At 42.1% G+C, this 16,165-nt stretch overlaps 2 protein-coding genes across 2 annotated transcripts; one reads left to right on the top strand and one right to left on the bottom strand.

Annotated features, from left to right (window-relative positions):
* Positions 1-3,643: 3,643 nt before the first annotated feature.
* LOC131433037 (trypsin-2-like) lies at positions 3,644-4,556 on the top strand. Its single transcript, XM_058599765.1, has 2 exons — positions 3,644-4,030; positions 4,092-4,556. Exons 1-2 carry the CDS (start codon positions 3,644-3,646, stop codon positions 4,554-4,556), a joined length of 852 nt encoding a protein of 283 aa, XP_058455748.1.
* A 36-nt stretch (positions 4,557-4,592) lies between these two features.
* On the bottom strand, positions 4,593-16,086 carry LOC131429850 (DNA polymerase zeta catalytic subunit). Its single transcript, XM_058594258.1, has 11 exons — positions 15,868-16,086; positions 15,608-15,784; positions 15,306-15,541; positions 14,157-15,248; positions 13,718-14,095; positions 11,973-13,659; positions 11,731-11,913; positions 8,958-9,997; positions 8,323-8,893; positions 7,477-8,265; positions 4,593-4,812 (listed from the first exon to the last, which is right to left on the bottom strand). Exons 2-11 carry the CDS (start codon positions 15,725-15,727, stop codon positions 4,672-4,674), a joined length of 6,237 nt encoding a protein of 2,078 aa, XP_058450241.1. The 5' UTR covers positions 15,728-15,784; positions 15,868-16,086; the 3' UTR covers positions 4,593-4,671.
* Between the last annotated feature and the right edge of the window lie 79 nt (positions 16,087-16,165).

Here is a 16,165-nt window from a genome sequence, read left to right as displayed (position 1 = left end):
GGCCAGCAAGCGAATGAGAGATGCGACCTGAGCGTTTGAGGTTTTTATTAACCACGCAGAAGGTGCATTCTCTCTCGCTGCTGGTGGAAAGTTTAACTCCCGCTGCTGCTGCTGGCTGGTCCTCGCGCCTCGATGGCCAGCAAGCGAATGAGAGATGCGACCTGAGCGTTTGAGGTTTTCATTAACCACGCAGAAGGTGCATTCTCTCTCGCTGCTGGTGGAAAGTTTAACTCCCGCTGCTGCTGCTGGCTGGTCCTCGCGCCTCGATGGCCAGCAAGCGAATGAGAGATGCGACCTGAGCGTTTGAGGTTTTTATTAACCACGCAGAAGGTGCATTCTCTCTCGCTGCTGGTGGAAAGTTGAACTCCCGCTGCTGCTGCTGGCTGGTCCTCGCGCCTCGATGGCCAGCAAGCGAATGAGAGATGCGACCTGAGCGTTTGAGGTTTTTATTAACCACGCAGAAGGTGCATTCTCTCTCGCTGCTGGTGGAAAGTTGAACTCCCGCTGCTGCTGCTGGCTGGTCCTCTCGCCTCGATGGCCAGCAAGCGAATGAGAGATGCGACCTGAGCGTTTGAGGTTTTTATTAACCACGCAGAAGGTGCATTCTCTCTCGCTGCTGGTGGAAAGTAGAGATGGGCAATTCGCTCCTGAGCTGTTCCAGTGAATCGAATCATTGAAGTGAGCTGACAGCTCACAGCTCTTTTCAAAAGAACCGCAGCTCACCAGCTCACTCATTTGCTACCCAGTTCACTGCACTATGACGAAGGGAACACGCTACGAGCTGATCGGATCTTCGGCTCTTTAAGAGATTCAATTTAGTCGACATCAATTAAAGATAAGTTAATTCGCATTGCATTCATTGCATCATTGCAAATCAATGATTCAATTTCGATCATGCATATGAAAGAAAACCGGTGCATAAGAAAAACGGCGCACAAAATGAACCTTAAGTTTAAACTAAAAGAGCTGATGAGCTGATACATCGAATCGATTCACTTTGGTGAGCTGATCGGTTCGGAGCTGTTCACCAAAATGAGCTGTTTTGCACACCTCTAGTGGAAAGTTTAACTCCCGCTGCTACTGCTGGCTGGTCCTCGCGCCTCGATGGCCAGCAAGCGAATGAGAGATGCGACCTGAGCGTTTGAGGTTTTTATTAACCACGCAGAAGGTGCATTCTCTCTCGCTGCTGGTGGAAAGTTGAACTCCCGCTGCTGCTGCTGGCTGGTCCTCGCGCCTCGATGGCCAGCAAGCGAATGAGAGATGCGACCTGAGCGTTTGAGGTTTTTATTAACCACGCAGAAGGTGCATTCTCTCTCGCTGCTGGTGGAAAGTTGAACTCCCGCTGCTGCTGCTGGCTGGTCCTCGCGCCTCGATGGCCAGCAAGCGAATGAGAGATGCGACCTGAGCGTTTGAGGTTTTTATTAACCACGCAGAAGGTGCATTCTCTGTCGCTGCTGGTTGATGATTCCACTCCCACGAAGTCTGCTTCCATCGAACGCACGAAAAGAAATGATCGATTTTCGACCACGATTCCCCTTTTATACGCATTCAGTTGAAGATATGTGCCTGACTATCTCAAAATCGTCGTCCTTGCGCGAAAAACCCAAGCGAAAGTAAAAAGTTTTCCGCGTTGTTTTCAAATTTTAAGAAAACTTAATTTTTGAGTTGTTTGTGGTTATCGCACACTGTTCAAAATATTATCCTGAATTCCTGATCATATTTTTGATGAAATGGTGAAAGAATTATGTTGCTACCATTAATACAAGTCGAGATATTCGCGATTAAGTTCTGCCCATTCTTCCATATGGCTAATTTTGAAAAGGCGCCCCATAGTAAAGTAAGTCGTATTCACGACAAAACGTCTTGAAAGCATTTTGTTTCGCGTGTTTAGCATCTGAGCACTCTTTGTCCCACCAAGGGTTTGGAGGCCTGTTAGACGATGGACCAAGAAATCGTTTGGTTTGGGCTTGTTCTGCAGCCTCCAGAATCGAACAAACGAAGAAGTTATATTCTTCATGTGGGGGAGCTCTTCCATTGAGTTCAAAGTACTTAAGATACTACTTTGGTATTTAATCCAGTCAACATTTTTTGTCAAATCATATGGAATATTACCTGAATTAGCAATGGCTTTGTTACTGCTAATTGAGATGATGATTGGTTAATGATCGCTACCGTGTAAATCAGGAAATACTTTTCAGGTGCTATCTAGTCGAATTGAAGTTGAGCAAAGAGATAAATCTAATGCACTTGGACTTGCAGGAGGTCTTGGGGTTTTTTCATTGTTACTTTTGAAAAAAAAATCTTGCGAGGCAAAAATTTTGGGAAACTCCAAAAATGATTATTCAAAAGACTTAATAACTGCATTAAAATAGGACTAATTCCATCAGGCAAAAATAAATTTTAATGGAACAATTATTCCTTTAATTATATGTTGTGATTTACAAAAATGCTTCCTATGGCAGTTGTCCGGAACCATAGTCGTGATCAAACAACAAATTTTGGTCAACACTTTTTCAGCTTTTACACCAATAATCCTTTATATTATTGTTGTAGCACCACACATCTGCAGGACATTGGATAGGTTGGCGATCATTGGTGCCACGTTTATCTGAAGCTAGTTTAGCTCCTTTAGCAATCTTCTGGCATACTGAGCCTTCACCAGGTCCGGCCAAAAGCCCTCATTCTCTTTCGAGGACGAATAGCGGCTTTGGCATTCTCATCTCGCTGATCGTCAGCCACAGAAAGACCTTCTTCAGGAACTTGATATGAAAAATACATTTGACGTCAACGATTTCCTTCCGGTGGGGTACGTTAAATATCAGATTCTCTAACAGTTTCCGCGAACAGTAAACGAATCTTTTTAAATTTAATCAATTTGAACTGTTGTGCACTGCCGGGTGTTTTGGGAGGAACATAAAAAAACGATCCAATCCAATCCAGTAAGTTTCGGACAACGTTTACATTACCTATCAACGAAATGATGAATAAGATTTATCAGGGATTGTAGACAAATGACGTTTGAGGGTTTATAAGCGATAAAAAGTGGTATTTGTGAATTCATAGAAACTGTGACACTGGTAAATTTGGATAAAAGTTTAACTATAATAATAGGATAAGATGATGTTAATAACATAGTGTGTTAATATCGTTACCAAAACAATGAATTAATTTGATCGAATGGTTATAAAATAACGAAACAGCCATTACGCTATCTGTGCATGGTCCCTCAGCATAATTTATCATCTTTACCTGCAACCAACAGCTTGCGAATGATAATAATACAGCCGAAAAAAAAAATCAAATACCACATTATGCATTCCATCTCTCTTATAACCGCGCTCGTTTATCTTTTCAACTCGGTCCACCCCCTGGCGCCTCCCACGAACGATAGCAACATATTCAAATAAGGTCAGCTAAAGGGGCGACCGTTGGCGCGCCAGAGGCAAACGAAAACGAAAGTTTCCATGCGACGATCCGTCGGCAGGCACACATGGAAGACAGACAAAGGTGGGTGAAAGTGGCCCCTTCGCAACGTAGCGCGATCGATCGATCGATTGCGCGCATACAACGCGACGCTTTAGTTTAGTACACGCTATAGAGCTGTGCGCATCATCATTCGTTTTTTTTTTATCGCGGAGTTGATATGCGTTCGGTGATTATAGGCCTGCTGATGCTTTCGAGAGACTGGAGCACAGTGGCACTCGGATTGATGAAACAGTCTAGCTCGAAAATTGTCGGTGGACAGGAAGCAAAACCCGGAGAATTTTCCTACTTGGTGTCGATTCAGTGGAATTTTGACAACGGTTCCCGAGCTGTTCATTTCTGTGGCGGCACAATCGTCAATGAATCGTGGGTTCTGACAGCGGCTCATTGTAAGGAAACCACCTTCGAGGTTGGCTGGCTTGAGGTTGTGGCAGGGAAGTTCAATATGCAGCGTGTGGAAAACTCTGAGCAACGGCGAAATGTGAGTGCTTTTTTAGTACACGAAGATCGCGCACCGGGCTTTGTGGGCCCGAACGACATCGCTTTGGTAAGGGTGTATCCAGTGAACGGTGTTGTAGTATTCACTAACGATGAATATGTTGTTTTAGATTAGGCTTGATGAACCGTTGAATATAACGGATGATGTTTCCATTATTGCGTTGGATCGCAGAAAATCGCCGGTATACGGATATGCTATTCTACCCGGGTGGGGATCAATTTCGCCTACCGTTGAGCCAATATATCCGGAAAAATTGCACAAAGTCCACCTACCTGTTTTTCCGTACGACGCGTGCTTGCAATATTTTCCCTTGTTTAGTCCACTAGAGGAAACCAACTTCTGTGCCGGTGAGCTCAGCGGAACGGCAAATGCCTGCCACAAAGACTCGGGAGGACCACTAGTGCAGACGATTGATGGCCTCGACATTCAAGTCGGAATAGTCTCCTGGGGAGCTTTTCCGTGTACAGCATATCGTAGTCCAACTGTGATTACCTCGGTTAGTGCTTTTGGGGATTGGGTTCGGAAGACGATGAGAGACTTCGAAAGACAATCAAAGCGGCGTGCATGGATTTGAAAACTTTTATATTGCAAACGAAAATAAATACTTCAGTCAATACAACTTAAAATTTTGTTTATGTACTTCACTGCTAGAAAAACTAATAAAAATAAATAGACCAACTTAACAACCTCTAAAACATTTCCTCCATTAGATCCCGGTAATACTGAACTTGGGCGTACTCTCGGTTCTGTCGGTTCAGTACGAACAGTACCGGGCAGTCGAGGGAAGCGCATGCCGTTTCGAACGTCCGTTGACAGCAGGATTTACACATCTGAAATAGTATTAGATTGTTGATAAATCCGTTAGTTATTTTTATATCAAGTATATAAGCTTCAAGCGTAGCTGTGCATTCGTAGAACTGTTACACATTATTATCATCATTGTTTATACATCTGTCAACAATATTGATTATAAAAAAGATCACGTTTTGTACCACCAAATTTTTAGCGGTTTCCGATAGATGGCGGTAGCGCGCCAACCAGATCGATGTGTATGTGTTGAAATCAGAGATGACATTTATACAGATTTATCTGTATTATACAGATTTTCACATACGCATACAGAATACAGATTTGATACAGATTTTCTAAATTTAATACGGATTTTCCAAGCAAAAAAAAGCTTTTTCGTATGAGCAATCTATTAGTATTTGAATGCAGTGACGAGAAGCAAAGTCTTGGCATTACGTTCCTTTTGTGGAATTTGACCTTTCTGTTCCAACAGACAGATGGAAAGAATTATTGCTCATTGAATCTATCATTCTACAGCCATAACGTGTTGGAATAACATATTTTAACATCATTTTATTGTTGAAATTTAATTTTATTAGAGAATACAGATAAATACAGATTTTTTTTATAAAGATTAATACAGAGTCTACAGGGACGAGTTCGTCGTCATGGCGTATGCGAGGGGCTTGTGATCGGTGAAGATAACAAATTTATGACCTTCCAAGAAATACCGAAAATATTTGACAGACATCTTCATAGCTGTTAGTCCACACCCGAAAGTGGAGTAATTCTTCTGTAACGACGGTTCACCATGTAGCCGAGGTTGTGCAAATTTACTCTTTACGACATTTATGACTAGACCGTTTTCTTTCAGTCGTTCGAAGATCATTCGCACATGTTCTTTGTGCTCCTCTACGGTTGTTGACGCAAACGAGACTACAAAGTCTAGGTCTCCCAGTATCTTGTTCATGAAGCGTTGAAATGTCTGACTGACGTTGCACAGACCAAACTGCATCATGGTGAATACAAAGAGGCCAAACGGCGTTATCACCGCCGTCTTAGGAATATCTGCTTCCTCCACGGGAATCTGATGGCATGCTCGTTCTAGATCCAGAGTGGTGAAAATGATTCTGCCTTGTAGAGAATTAAGAATGTCGTGTACATACGGTACGGGGTAGCGATCAGGAACTGTTGCTTTGTTCAAACTGCGGTAATCGCCGACAAGCCTAAACTGTCCGTTCTTTTTCATTACGCAGTGGAGTGGACTAGCCCAGCTGCTACTAGAAGGACGACAAAATCCAAGTTCGCTCATCAAGGCGAATTCCTTCTTAGCTGCTCTAACTTTGTCCGGGTGCATTCGTCTGACTTTTAATGCAGCTGGCGGTCCTTTTGTCACGATGTGGTGTGTGACGTCATGTTCTGTGTTTGCTCGCAAAGTGGCTGGAAGTGTAATTTCCCGATACTGTTTCAAGGTTTCGTGGAATGGGTGATTCCCATTAACGGTGGTGATGGTGTGAACAGCAGCTTTCGTTAATTCTCCGCTAGTTCGCATGTTCGTCTTAGGATCGATGAGGCTTCGGTTTTTTATGTCAATGAGTAGAGCAAAGTGAGCTAAGAAGTCGGCTCCGATTATTGCGTGGCTAACATCCGATACTAAAAAATTCCATGTGAAACGCCTTCTTAGTCCAAGATCCGTAGTATTGAGCTTGATCGAACATGTTTCGATTTCCGATCCGTTAGCTGCGTGTAGTGAAAACGGAATCGGAGTTGATTATTTGTCTCGTTTTGAAGTTGGGACGATTGAGACGTCAGAGCCAGTGTCAATGAGATAGCGAATACCACTTGTCCTGTCATACTATTTCAGTCGTCGGCTTGAAAAAAAACGGTGCCCACCTCGGCCGACTCAGGTGGGTTAGCACTTAGTTTTTTGGTTGGTTATAATTGCACGGCTGCTTGCATCGCTCTGGATGTTTTCCGTACTTCCAATGGTACCAGCATACATCCGAACGCGCCGATTAAAACGGAGGTGAGGTTAAGTTACCGGACCGGGACGAAGAAATCGTACGATACTTGCAAAATCACGTCGGGGTCACCAACTGTGGTGGACGGAAACGAACACGGAACAAAACGAACCGTTCGCGGGAGATCAAACTGATTATGTAATTCTTAGTTTGAGAGGAAAGCGTCCTTTTTGCCGTTCGAGGTTAATATAACTGCGGTGTGTTGTTCTCTCTGTGAGTGATTGTGTAACTGTCTCCGATAGACTCTCAACTCTCTCAACTATTCCCCATACGGGTAATACTCAACACTTAAAACAACAGATGATTGCTTTAAACCTAGCAATTTAGTTGAAATAATCGAAAGAAGGCTCCAGGCAGAGGGAAGAGAATCTACGGCCCAGGTTAGTAAAGAGTAGTTCGGATGGAACGTGCTATTGAATGTGGCTTACTCACCCGATTTAGCCCTTTCAGATTACTAAATATTTGAGTCGATATAGCGCGCACACTCGCTTAAACTGCCGTTAATTTTTTTGGAATCCACAAATTTCCAGAATGATGCTAACAAATAAGTGTTTGTTATTTATCGCTCATTTGAAGCTCATATACTTGGTATTAAATAAATAGAATTTTTTACCGTCGAAGATGTTTAAAATTTTGATGAAATGCATGTTTTTTTAACTCTCATAAGACATTCTGTAATCTTACCTTTTCGCTGAGTTCGACACGACGTTCCAAACGGTTTATTTTATCTGCCACGTATCCAACCGTGTGCTGAGGCTTCCGCAGGCATTGGTTACATACCCCACGGTGCGTTTGATTGCCACAATCAGCCACACAACTGGTGGTCGAGAAGTACTGCGAAATTGTACTCTTTTTCGGCACTTGCAATTCATTAGCAAGCGATGAACCCTTCCCAGCTGTGTTGTGCAGTATAAGAAATTTCCGTGGAAGATCGTTGTACCACTGATTGACGTCTGCCCCAAGCAGCAACAGACAACGGTTTAGGGGCGGAATTATTGCTTTAGATATGTAATAGTTTGCATTTATTTTAAGTCCGCTATCGACAAGCAGCTCGTCCGGACTTCTGACTAGTCGAATTAGTGGAACCAACGGAGGACCACTGCTAATAACATACGGCACCCGTTCACCTCGACGTGGTTCTCGTCGTGGATCTACCAGCTTCCAGCGTCGTGTGAGCTCCAAAGCTGGTACACATGCTCCCGGTTTGTAGCCGTTTTCGCCACGAAATTCTTTAGCAAAAATAAAATCCTGCAGGTTAACACGTCCTTCCAGAATTTTCGTAAACTGACGACACGTGTATTGTTTTACTTTCGAAACATCTCGCGTTTCGAACAGAATACGCAGAACTTTCTCGAGCATTTTACCGACAACCGGGCAACCGTCGCGACGAACAGTCTCAATTCCTTTAGCTTCGTAAACGGGTTTATCCTGATCCGCACTTTCGTACATGTAACCCACATACCGTTTCTTTGTCTATAACGAAAGATGTTGAAAGAATTTTGTTTCAGCATGGAATTGACGGAACTCTACCTGCAAAATACATGGTTGATACACTTTCTCCAGTTTTAATTTCACTGGTGGTGGATTGTCCTTCGTTACTGCATTGGCTATTTCTTCGCCAATCTTGAATGCCTCCTCCTTTGTCCTACCAGGACACAACACGAACAGTGAATCAGTGTCACCGTAAACCACTTTGACACCCCATTTCGGTGAACTTTCCACCATTTTGATAGCTCTTTCCAACGTTTCGCGTCCCTTACTGACGACACTGTCACCGACTTCCACGCACGGCATTCGACCACTGAAGTTGGCGGCGGTATAACCGTACGTGACATTGGCAATGAGTTTCAACCCGAGCTGTCGAGAGTGCAGAACCCGTTGAAGGATACTGTTGTCTTTGTGCAGTTTCATGGACGCTTTCACCATCAATCGTGTCGCCAAGATTTCGTTCAACATTCGAGGAAGGATTCCTTCCCGGACTGAAGATTTGGCGAACGCAACACCACAGGGAGAAAATGTGATCAGATTTTTCTCGAGTAGTGTCTGAAGAAGTTTCCTGGGAAGTCGCAGCTGAGACGCCCCAAATTCGAAAGGCTCAGCTCTAAAATTGAAAACAATCTTTAGTGATATTTTTACTATGTTTTATGATAAATTATTTGACGTACTTTCCTAAATGTTCCACCCGTCCAAGGCATGTCGAGAAACAATAGTTGTAGGCTATGATCATACTGGGATAGAGACTTTGGAAGTCCAGCACTATAAGCGGATCCGCATAGAATCGTGAATTGGGCTCCAATATCAATGGTAAATACTCCGGTGCATGCATATGTGCACGTTGTTGGATGCTAGGAGATAGAGATACGAAATTTCTGGGTTTAGCTATTCTCATCATCATACTTTCAACTCGAAATTGTGATCCTCGAGACAAAACCTCATAGAACTGGATTCCGAAAAGTTTGGCCAACTCTGCAGTTCTTCCAATCAGATCCAGCTGTTGGAGGAGTTCCAAGTTCCCGTTCACCCGTTCCAGATAATATTCGTATACAATCCATTTGGAGTACGGTTTGTTCCACAGTCTCGTGAGATGTTTGTAAGAATGCCGGGGAACTCTTCGATGCATGATATGATACATAACGTTTTCAAAGCTGTAAGATGTTAAGGCAATTTCGTGTCTCATCAGACGCCAAATGTCCAACAGAATTCTACCAGGAATTTTCAGTCCCGCACTGTACTCATGCATCTCTAGCAAGTCCTGTTCTTCCTCTTCCGATACGTGTACCTTTTCCGCTGTGGGTACCCTTGAAAGCATTTTCATCAGGTTCATCTCCAGGACGTACCCTCGCTGAATAATGTAGCCCCAGGAAGCTTGCTCGATCTCGTATCCAGTAAATATATCCGGATCCCAGAACGATATCAACATTAGAAACTTTTCATACAGCTCTCGCTCATTTTTGACCGACACCACGTCGGCCGCATAGCTGCATTGGTTGTACTTGAACGAAGGACCTTTGCCGTCAGCACCACTTCCATCGAGCTCAGGCTTCAAAATTATTCCACACACGGACGGTGCTCTCCGGTGATCTTCGGGAACGTCGTTGTGAATACGATAGAACAAGCCCGTTATGGGATCCGTCTCCGGATTCGGACGCAGATCACCACGCGTTTGAACGTGAATTTCCACCGACATGATCGTCAGGTAGTTATACTGAAACGAAAGCGGAAAGCAACGAAAGTAAGAATTAGGAGCTTCCGGTTCAATGAATTGCTGTTACCTGATCTGCGTCACGTGATGCGAATGTCGTCTTAGTGCGAAATGAGCTAAATCTAAACCTAAAACGATGATTCAGACGGTGTGTTTCGGAGTTTTCAATGGTGCAACTTTACAATTAGGAAATTGGAGACAGGATATAACACCGATTTCGAAGGATGATTTTCGTTTGTAACAAAAACAAATGCGTTTGGTAAGGTCGAATACATTTTAAAACTGTCATGAAGGAAATTTACTGTATAAATTAGGAGAAAACTATTTTTTTGTAACCTATCTTTCAATTGTGTGGGTAAAAGTATTAATGATCTTTTCAATTCAGAGGTCAATATCGAGGAACCACGAACCATATTCTTCTTCTATTCTACTAGTCCCTTTGATCAAATTCAGAACAAAACTATGTAGTCGCCGACTTTCATCATTATTACAAACGAATATATAAAATATACCATATTAAATCGAATCATCAGTAAACAATGGTATAACTTCTCGGAACTATTAGATGCTTTCTTTCAACAAAGAGAACTCGAATCGGAATTAACTAAAACATCTAAATATAATATAAACCAATTCAGGATGATTGTCTGTGCCATTTGTATTATCTTGATGGGTAATTTTCGCGGCTTAAGGTACTGCGAACCATCTTTGGCGGAGTACAGATGGAAGACGAAATGTGGAGACGGCATATGAAACAAGAATAGTACTCGTAGCCGTAGCACCAGAAGTGACGTCAAACGACAAGACTTTTTAAATCGCCATATCGAATTGTGAAAAGAGAAAAATAATAACTAGTTCAATTAGCTTAGTTTCAGTCTTAAGCACGAGTCCTAATTTAAACGTCACAAAATCAAACTCACCAGTAAAACCAAATGGATTCATAGAACTCAAAAATGCTACCACCACCAATTCGTACTTTCTAAATTACACTTTCGGGGCAAATATTAAATTCGAGACTGATGTGTAATCCGTAATGACACTACAACTTTTAAATTTCTCCAAGTACAAACCCAAAGCCAATAATTAAACAGCATTCCCGATTTAAGGTCATTGATTATATAATTTCTCAACTATTCGATTTCCTACTGTATTTTTTATCTGTCATATCGAATATCGTATATTCCATTTATAGTGCTGCTCGATCGCTTCAAGATCAGGATCTTCTGAGTGGCGATTCTTCCTTTAGAATAACGAATCCTACCGGTTCCGAATTTATCTAGAAACGTTTCTCGTTCAGTCTTGTAAGTTGTAAGTTAAAATGGACGTACATTTTGGGCTATCTTAGAGTGATCGTAGATCTTTCGTTTTCCTATGCATAGATATACTTTACTTTTTTGAAGCCTTCGCGACTTTTCTCTTCGTATTGCCAGAGTAAAAGTGTTCGTTATTATTGAATTATTTAATCATGTCTGAAACAATGAGCCATAACCATGAACAAAGTTGCAAGTATTGTCTGGCCTCCACAGACTGTCTTTCGCTGCAGTAATTTTGTCGTAAAATTCAAGGGATTTTGTCAAGAAATGAACATTCGCACTATTTATCAGATGGTTTGCATTTAAAAATTCAACTCTTACGGCTACATCACTCGGAACATGCAGTACAGAAAGGCGAACTAAGTTTAAAATGCAGACTTTTGATAATAAACCTTCTAATCTTCGATGCACGGCTCAACTTACCTCGCACGTAGCCTTGGCTTTCTGGAGGTTTTCGAAGTTAACCTTGAAACCATAGGTATTGTTGTGCTGCGTAGTGGCTGAAATATTGTCACTGTTGTTCGATTGATTTAAGCATCCCGAGCTGAATGGTGACTCCGCCAGTAATCGTTGTTTCATCAGTGTTACTTCTGCGCTATGTGGAAGCTGAATGAAATGATATCAATGAATGAATTAATTACATCTATAAATCTAACAAAATCTACCGTTGTTTGATCCGACTCTTTACAACTAGAATTTTCCGATTTTTGACTTGTGGACAACATCTGTGATGAATTGACAATGTCCATTCCTTCTTCGACGAACGAGTTTTCCACGCAGGAGGTCCCATCTTCGCTGTTTTCTTCGACTGCAACGGCAGATTCACTATCTGCTTTTACACTTTTCAAACGCTTGGAGACAACACTCAGAGAAAGCCTAGTTCTCAAACCCCTGAGCCGTTTTCTTCTAGCACTATAATTCATCAGTTCCAAGCGATCTGTGTTACCAGAAGAATTATCAGCCACTGGTGAACCTACATCGAACACTCCCGGAGACGTCACGGTGTTCATCGAGAAAATTCTTGATACCAGTGACTTTCTTGCACTGCAATCAACCTGATTGTTATCGGTGATGAGCGAGCTTAGATTGAGATTGCTTTCATGGTCGATTTTTCTTTGTGATCGGTTTGGGGTGTCCTGGGCAGAATCTGCTGCCATGATTGCTCCCATCTTTTTCACTTTGATAGGACTGTCCTGTTCCACGGTCATGGTATCCGTTTTTTGGATAGCAGCAACGGCTTTGAGCCAAACTTTGGCATCATGCTTGGAGGGTGGTTTAGCGGCAAGATGAATCACAACCGGTCGATCGGAGGCCACCAGTTCCTTAAGTCTACCACCGCACGGGCGTGAAGATGTTTCTCCCAAAATTTGATCTAAGCTTTCACCGTAAATTGATCGCAATTTCTCATAACGAATCTGATTGATAGAGCCAAGTCCATCGACGACGCTTCTGAATTCTTCTAAATCACTCAAACTTTTGCCACCGATACTTAGCACAACGTGGCCTATTTCTTTTTTGCCAGTTACGTCAGCCGGATTTCCGTAGAATGGTTCTTGATTCACAATTTTTGGTATCACGAAGTCTTGCAACGCCTTCAAAGCATCGCCGAAGGGTGGTGGTTTCTCTTGCAGGGTAATTACAATTGTTTGGTCACTTCCGGCGGTTGTCGTCAATCCATTATTTATCATGCTATCATCGGACGATGACCCGATTTGATCAAAATCATCAAAAACTAATGTATTTTCGTAGAAACTCTGAATATTGAGATCACTATCGTTGTCAGTATTATCATTGCTTGTACAATTCGATTGAGGGATTTCTTCCGAATGAATCTGATGAGAGACGGGTAGTTTCGAATTAACATCCAGGTCGGTTTCCATTCGGATCTCTGGAAGTTCTGACACTTTGTGACATCCGGACGAACGTGATTCTTCGTCACTGATGATAATAACATCCGAACCACTAGAAATGAACGTTGGTTCTAGTGATTTTCTCGGTTTATCTCTTAGATTGGTCATTTCTCGTTGACTGAGTGGCTTCAGAAGTACTTTAGGAGAAAGTTTAATAATGTTTTGAAATTTTTGAGATAGAACGATGTCGATTTCCGGCTCAATTTCGGGCTCGGGAGAAGACTTTTTTATTTTCTTTTGCAGAGTTTTTGCACGTTTTGGTCGACCACGACCGCGTTTCCGAGTACCGCAGGATAACCCCTCCTGAGGATCCCAATTGTTCATCAGGTCGTACTCGCGTGCTAAGCGAAACTCATCGTAGGGGGAAAGATCTCGTTGAAGTTCTTTGATTGACGACTCTTTCGGAGGAAGCCGATAACTAGATAAATCAATTTTGGACAATCTGAAAATGCCGGGTCCATCAATGATCAAATTTTAAAAACATACGAATGAATATTTACCGAACTTTCAATTCCTTCAGTTTGAGAGGTTTTTCTGGCTTTTTTGGGGCGAATCCATTATGCATGCAGGAAGGAATTTGTTCTGTTTTGACTTTCTTTCTAGTTTCTGATAAATGAGCTTCCGCGAAAGGTCCGTTTGAAAGAGACCTCTTTGCAGACTGGAACCCAGCCGTTTTGTTAGGCTCTCTTGAATATCTGATCCGTTTCGAGAGTGGCCCGTGGCCATTTACCGAAACGCCATTCGTGTTTACAACCATGGCTCCATTTGTTCGAGTTCGCTTCGTCGAAACACACGAAACATCATTGTGCGCTCCATCCAATTGTGGAATGGTACCTGCGACAAGGAAATCATCTTCGTTGTCGTCAAGGAGAGCATTTCTGAAATACACATTTGACAAATTTATCTTTTATTGGTAACAATCCATACTATGAAACTTACATCGGGTTTCCGCTTTGAACATACCCTGCTTCAGACATATTCAACTTGGTTGTATAATCCAACAGGAACTCATCATCTGAATCCAGTGTGTCGTCTTCCGTTGCTGGTTGTTCGCTTTGATTGAGTTCATTTTTCTCTGGTTGGGCTGGCGAAACTTTTTCGATATCACCACTTAAGGTTGCATTCAATTTCTTACAACTCGATTGTGACAAACCTAGTGTGACACCGGAGGCAATGATTGATCGACTATTTTGTGTAAGTGGCGCCAATAGGCTGTCGTCCTCAAATTGATTAGTTTCGTTTTCCTCTAGCTCCTTCATAATATCCAGCAGTTCGTGGTCTTCCTCTGCGAAAGTAGCATCTGGATTCTGGGACATATCCGTAATTCGTTCTTCGTCTATCTGACTAAACGTGAAATCATACGAACTCGTTGATCCATGCAAGGAGAATGTTTTGTGATCTTGAACACACGAAGCGTCTAAGAGTTGCTCTTTATCGGTAACCTCCGAAGGATAGAACGAAACTGGTGGTTTGGTCCTTTTCTCATTGTCCGAAAACGTTTCATCTGTACTGGGAAGCGTTTCATCACTGACAAGTTTGGAAGACAAAATATTTCGGTAAAACTGATCGCTATCTGTAATAATTTCAACATTTCCACTTTGTGTCAAACTGATAGCCTCTGGTTGATCCATGCCCAGAATGTTTCGTCTTGCTTGTTCGTCATTCCAAATGGATGCGATTCCAGGATTAGCGTATTCGGATCGTTTTTCCTCTTCCAGAGAGCTTCGGTTGAGAATGTCAGTTGCCAGAATATCTATTTCATATTCCGAAGTAGACATTTTCTGTAATCCACTGTCGCTACCAGTTCGTTCATGTATAGCACACGAAGATACATTCAGGAAACTCATCCCGTATAAATTATAATCAATGAAAAACTGCAGAACATACGGAATATGCGTTTCAAAGGTTTGAAATACTCGTGACAAAATAACACCATTCATCAACAAATTGGTAGCCTTCCTAATAAGGTGTGGGTTGTAAAGATAGATCTTAAGAAAATGATGTTCCTTCCTGTGATATCCATAAATTGGCCTACAAATAAATAAGCGTTTAACTTCAATCCAACATAGAAGCTACCGTGCCACTTACAGCCCTTTCACTAACGCAATCCTGAATACGTGCGAAGCTGTCGAGTTGGCATTTCCCAGGGACACATTGATTGCCTTGTCCAAACTACTGGCTAGTTGGTACATCAATCGATCAACGGCTAACGAATCGGTGGTGCTACCGTCGTACGGAACGTACAGATATGGAAACACTCCGTGTATATGCACACAACTATGCGTTCCATCGGAGGTTGAACCAAACAAACGTAAAACAGGTACCTGTTACAATAGACAATTTAAAGCAGTTTAACAACCGAAACCCGCTCATGCTAAGGAAACGCTCACCTGTTTCACATCACATCCTTTAAACTCTGCATAACATGTATCGAACTTTGGTTCCGGCTTATGCATGTAGTGATCTACACTAACGATACGAATAGACGTAGTATATGCTGTTCGTACCATTTTTTATCAAGCTTTGTATGAAGCTTATCACAATTCATAACATAATTCATTCATAACCTTGAAAAAAGATAAACCACTGCATTGTTTTAATGTTTATACACAAAATAAAGTGTTTATAAAAAGTTGTAACGTATATTCACCATGTATTAAATCGATAATTTCAACTATTTAACAGTACAATTTGCTAGTTGCAGAAAAAATCGTCAACAATGTTCCGACTTCGGTTCCCACCATTCTCGCATTCAGTATTCATGTAAAAACAGTTTTGACAAACGGAGCGTAACGGTTTGGATGGAGCATCCGAAAATAACGTCATTTGAAATCAAAGGTTGTTTCAAAAGGGTGGGAATATTATTCTCGGTACACCCTCGTCCTATGTTACTCTAATGTGAGTACAATTTCATTCACTTTCGCTAAAAGTGGAACCACTGTACATTT

The sequence above is a fragment of the Malaya genurostris genome, chromosome 2, assembly GCF_030247185.1.
Source record: "Malaya genurostris strain Urasoe2022 chromosome 2, Malgen_1.1, whole genome shotgun sequence".
Lineage (NCBI taxonomy): Eukaryota > Metazoa > Arthropoda > Insecta > Diptera > Culicidae > Malaya > Malaya genurostris.
The sequence above is the reverse complement of the archived record's forward strand: the minus strand, read 5'-3'. Positions and strand labels throughout refer to the sequence as shown.

Coding starts and splice junctions, on each gene's coding strand:
- LOC131429850 (XM_058594258.1), bottom strand. CDS start 15,727: ATGGTACGAACAGCATATACTACGTCTATTCGTATCGTTAGTGTAGAT. Junction 15,542..15,607: donor AAGGATGTGATGTGAAACAG/GTGAGCGTTTCC, acceptor CTATTGTAACAG/GTACCTGTTTTACGTTTGTT. Junction 15,249..15,305: donor ATTGCGTTAGTGAAAGGGCT/GTAAGTGGCACG, acceptor ATTTATTTGTAG/GCCAATTTATGGATATCACA.
- LOC131433037 (XM_058599765.1), top strand. CDS start 3,644: ATGCGTTCGGTGATTATAGGCCTGCTGATGCTTTCGAGAGACTGGAGC. Junction 4,031..4,091: donor GCCCGAACGACATCGCTTTG/GTAAGGGTGTAT, acceptor ATGTTGTTTTAG/ATTAGGCTTGATGAACCGTT.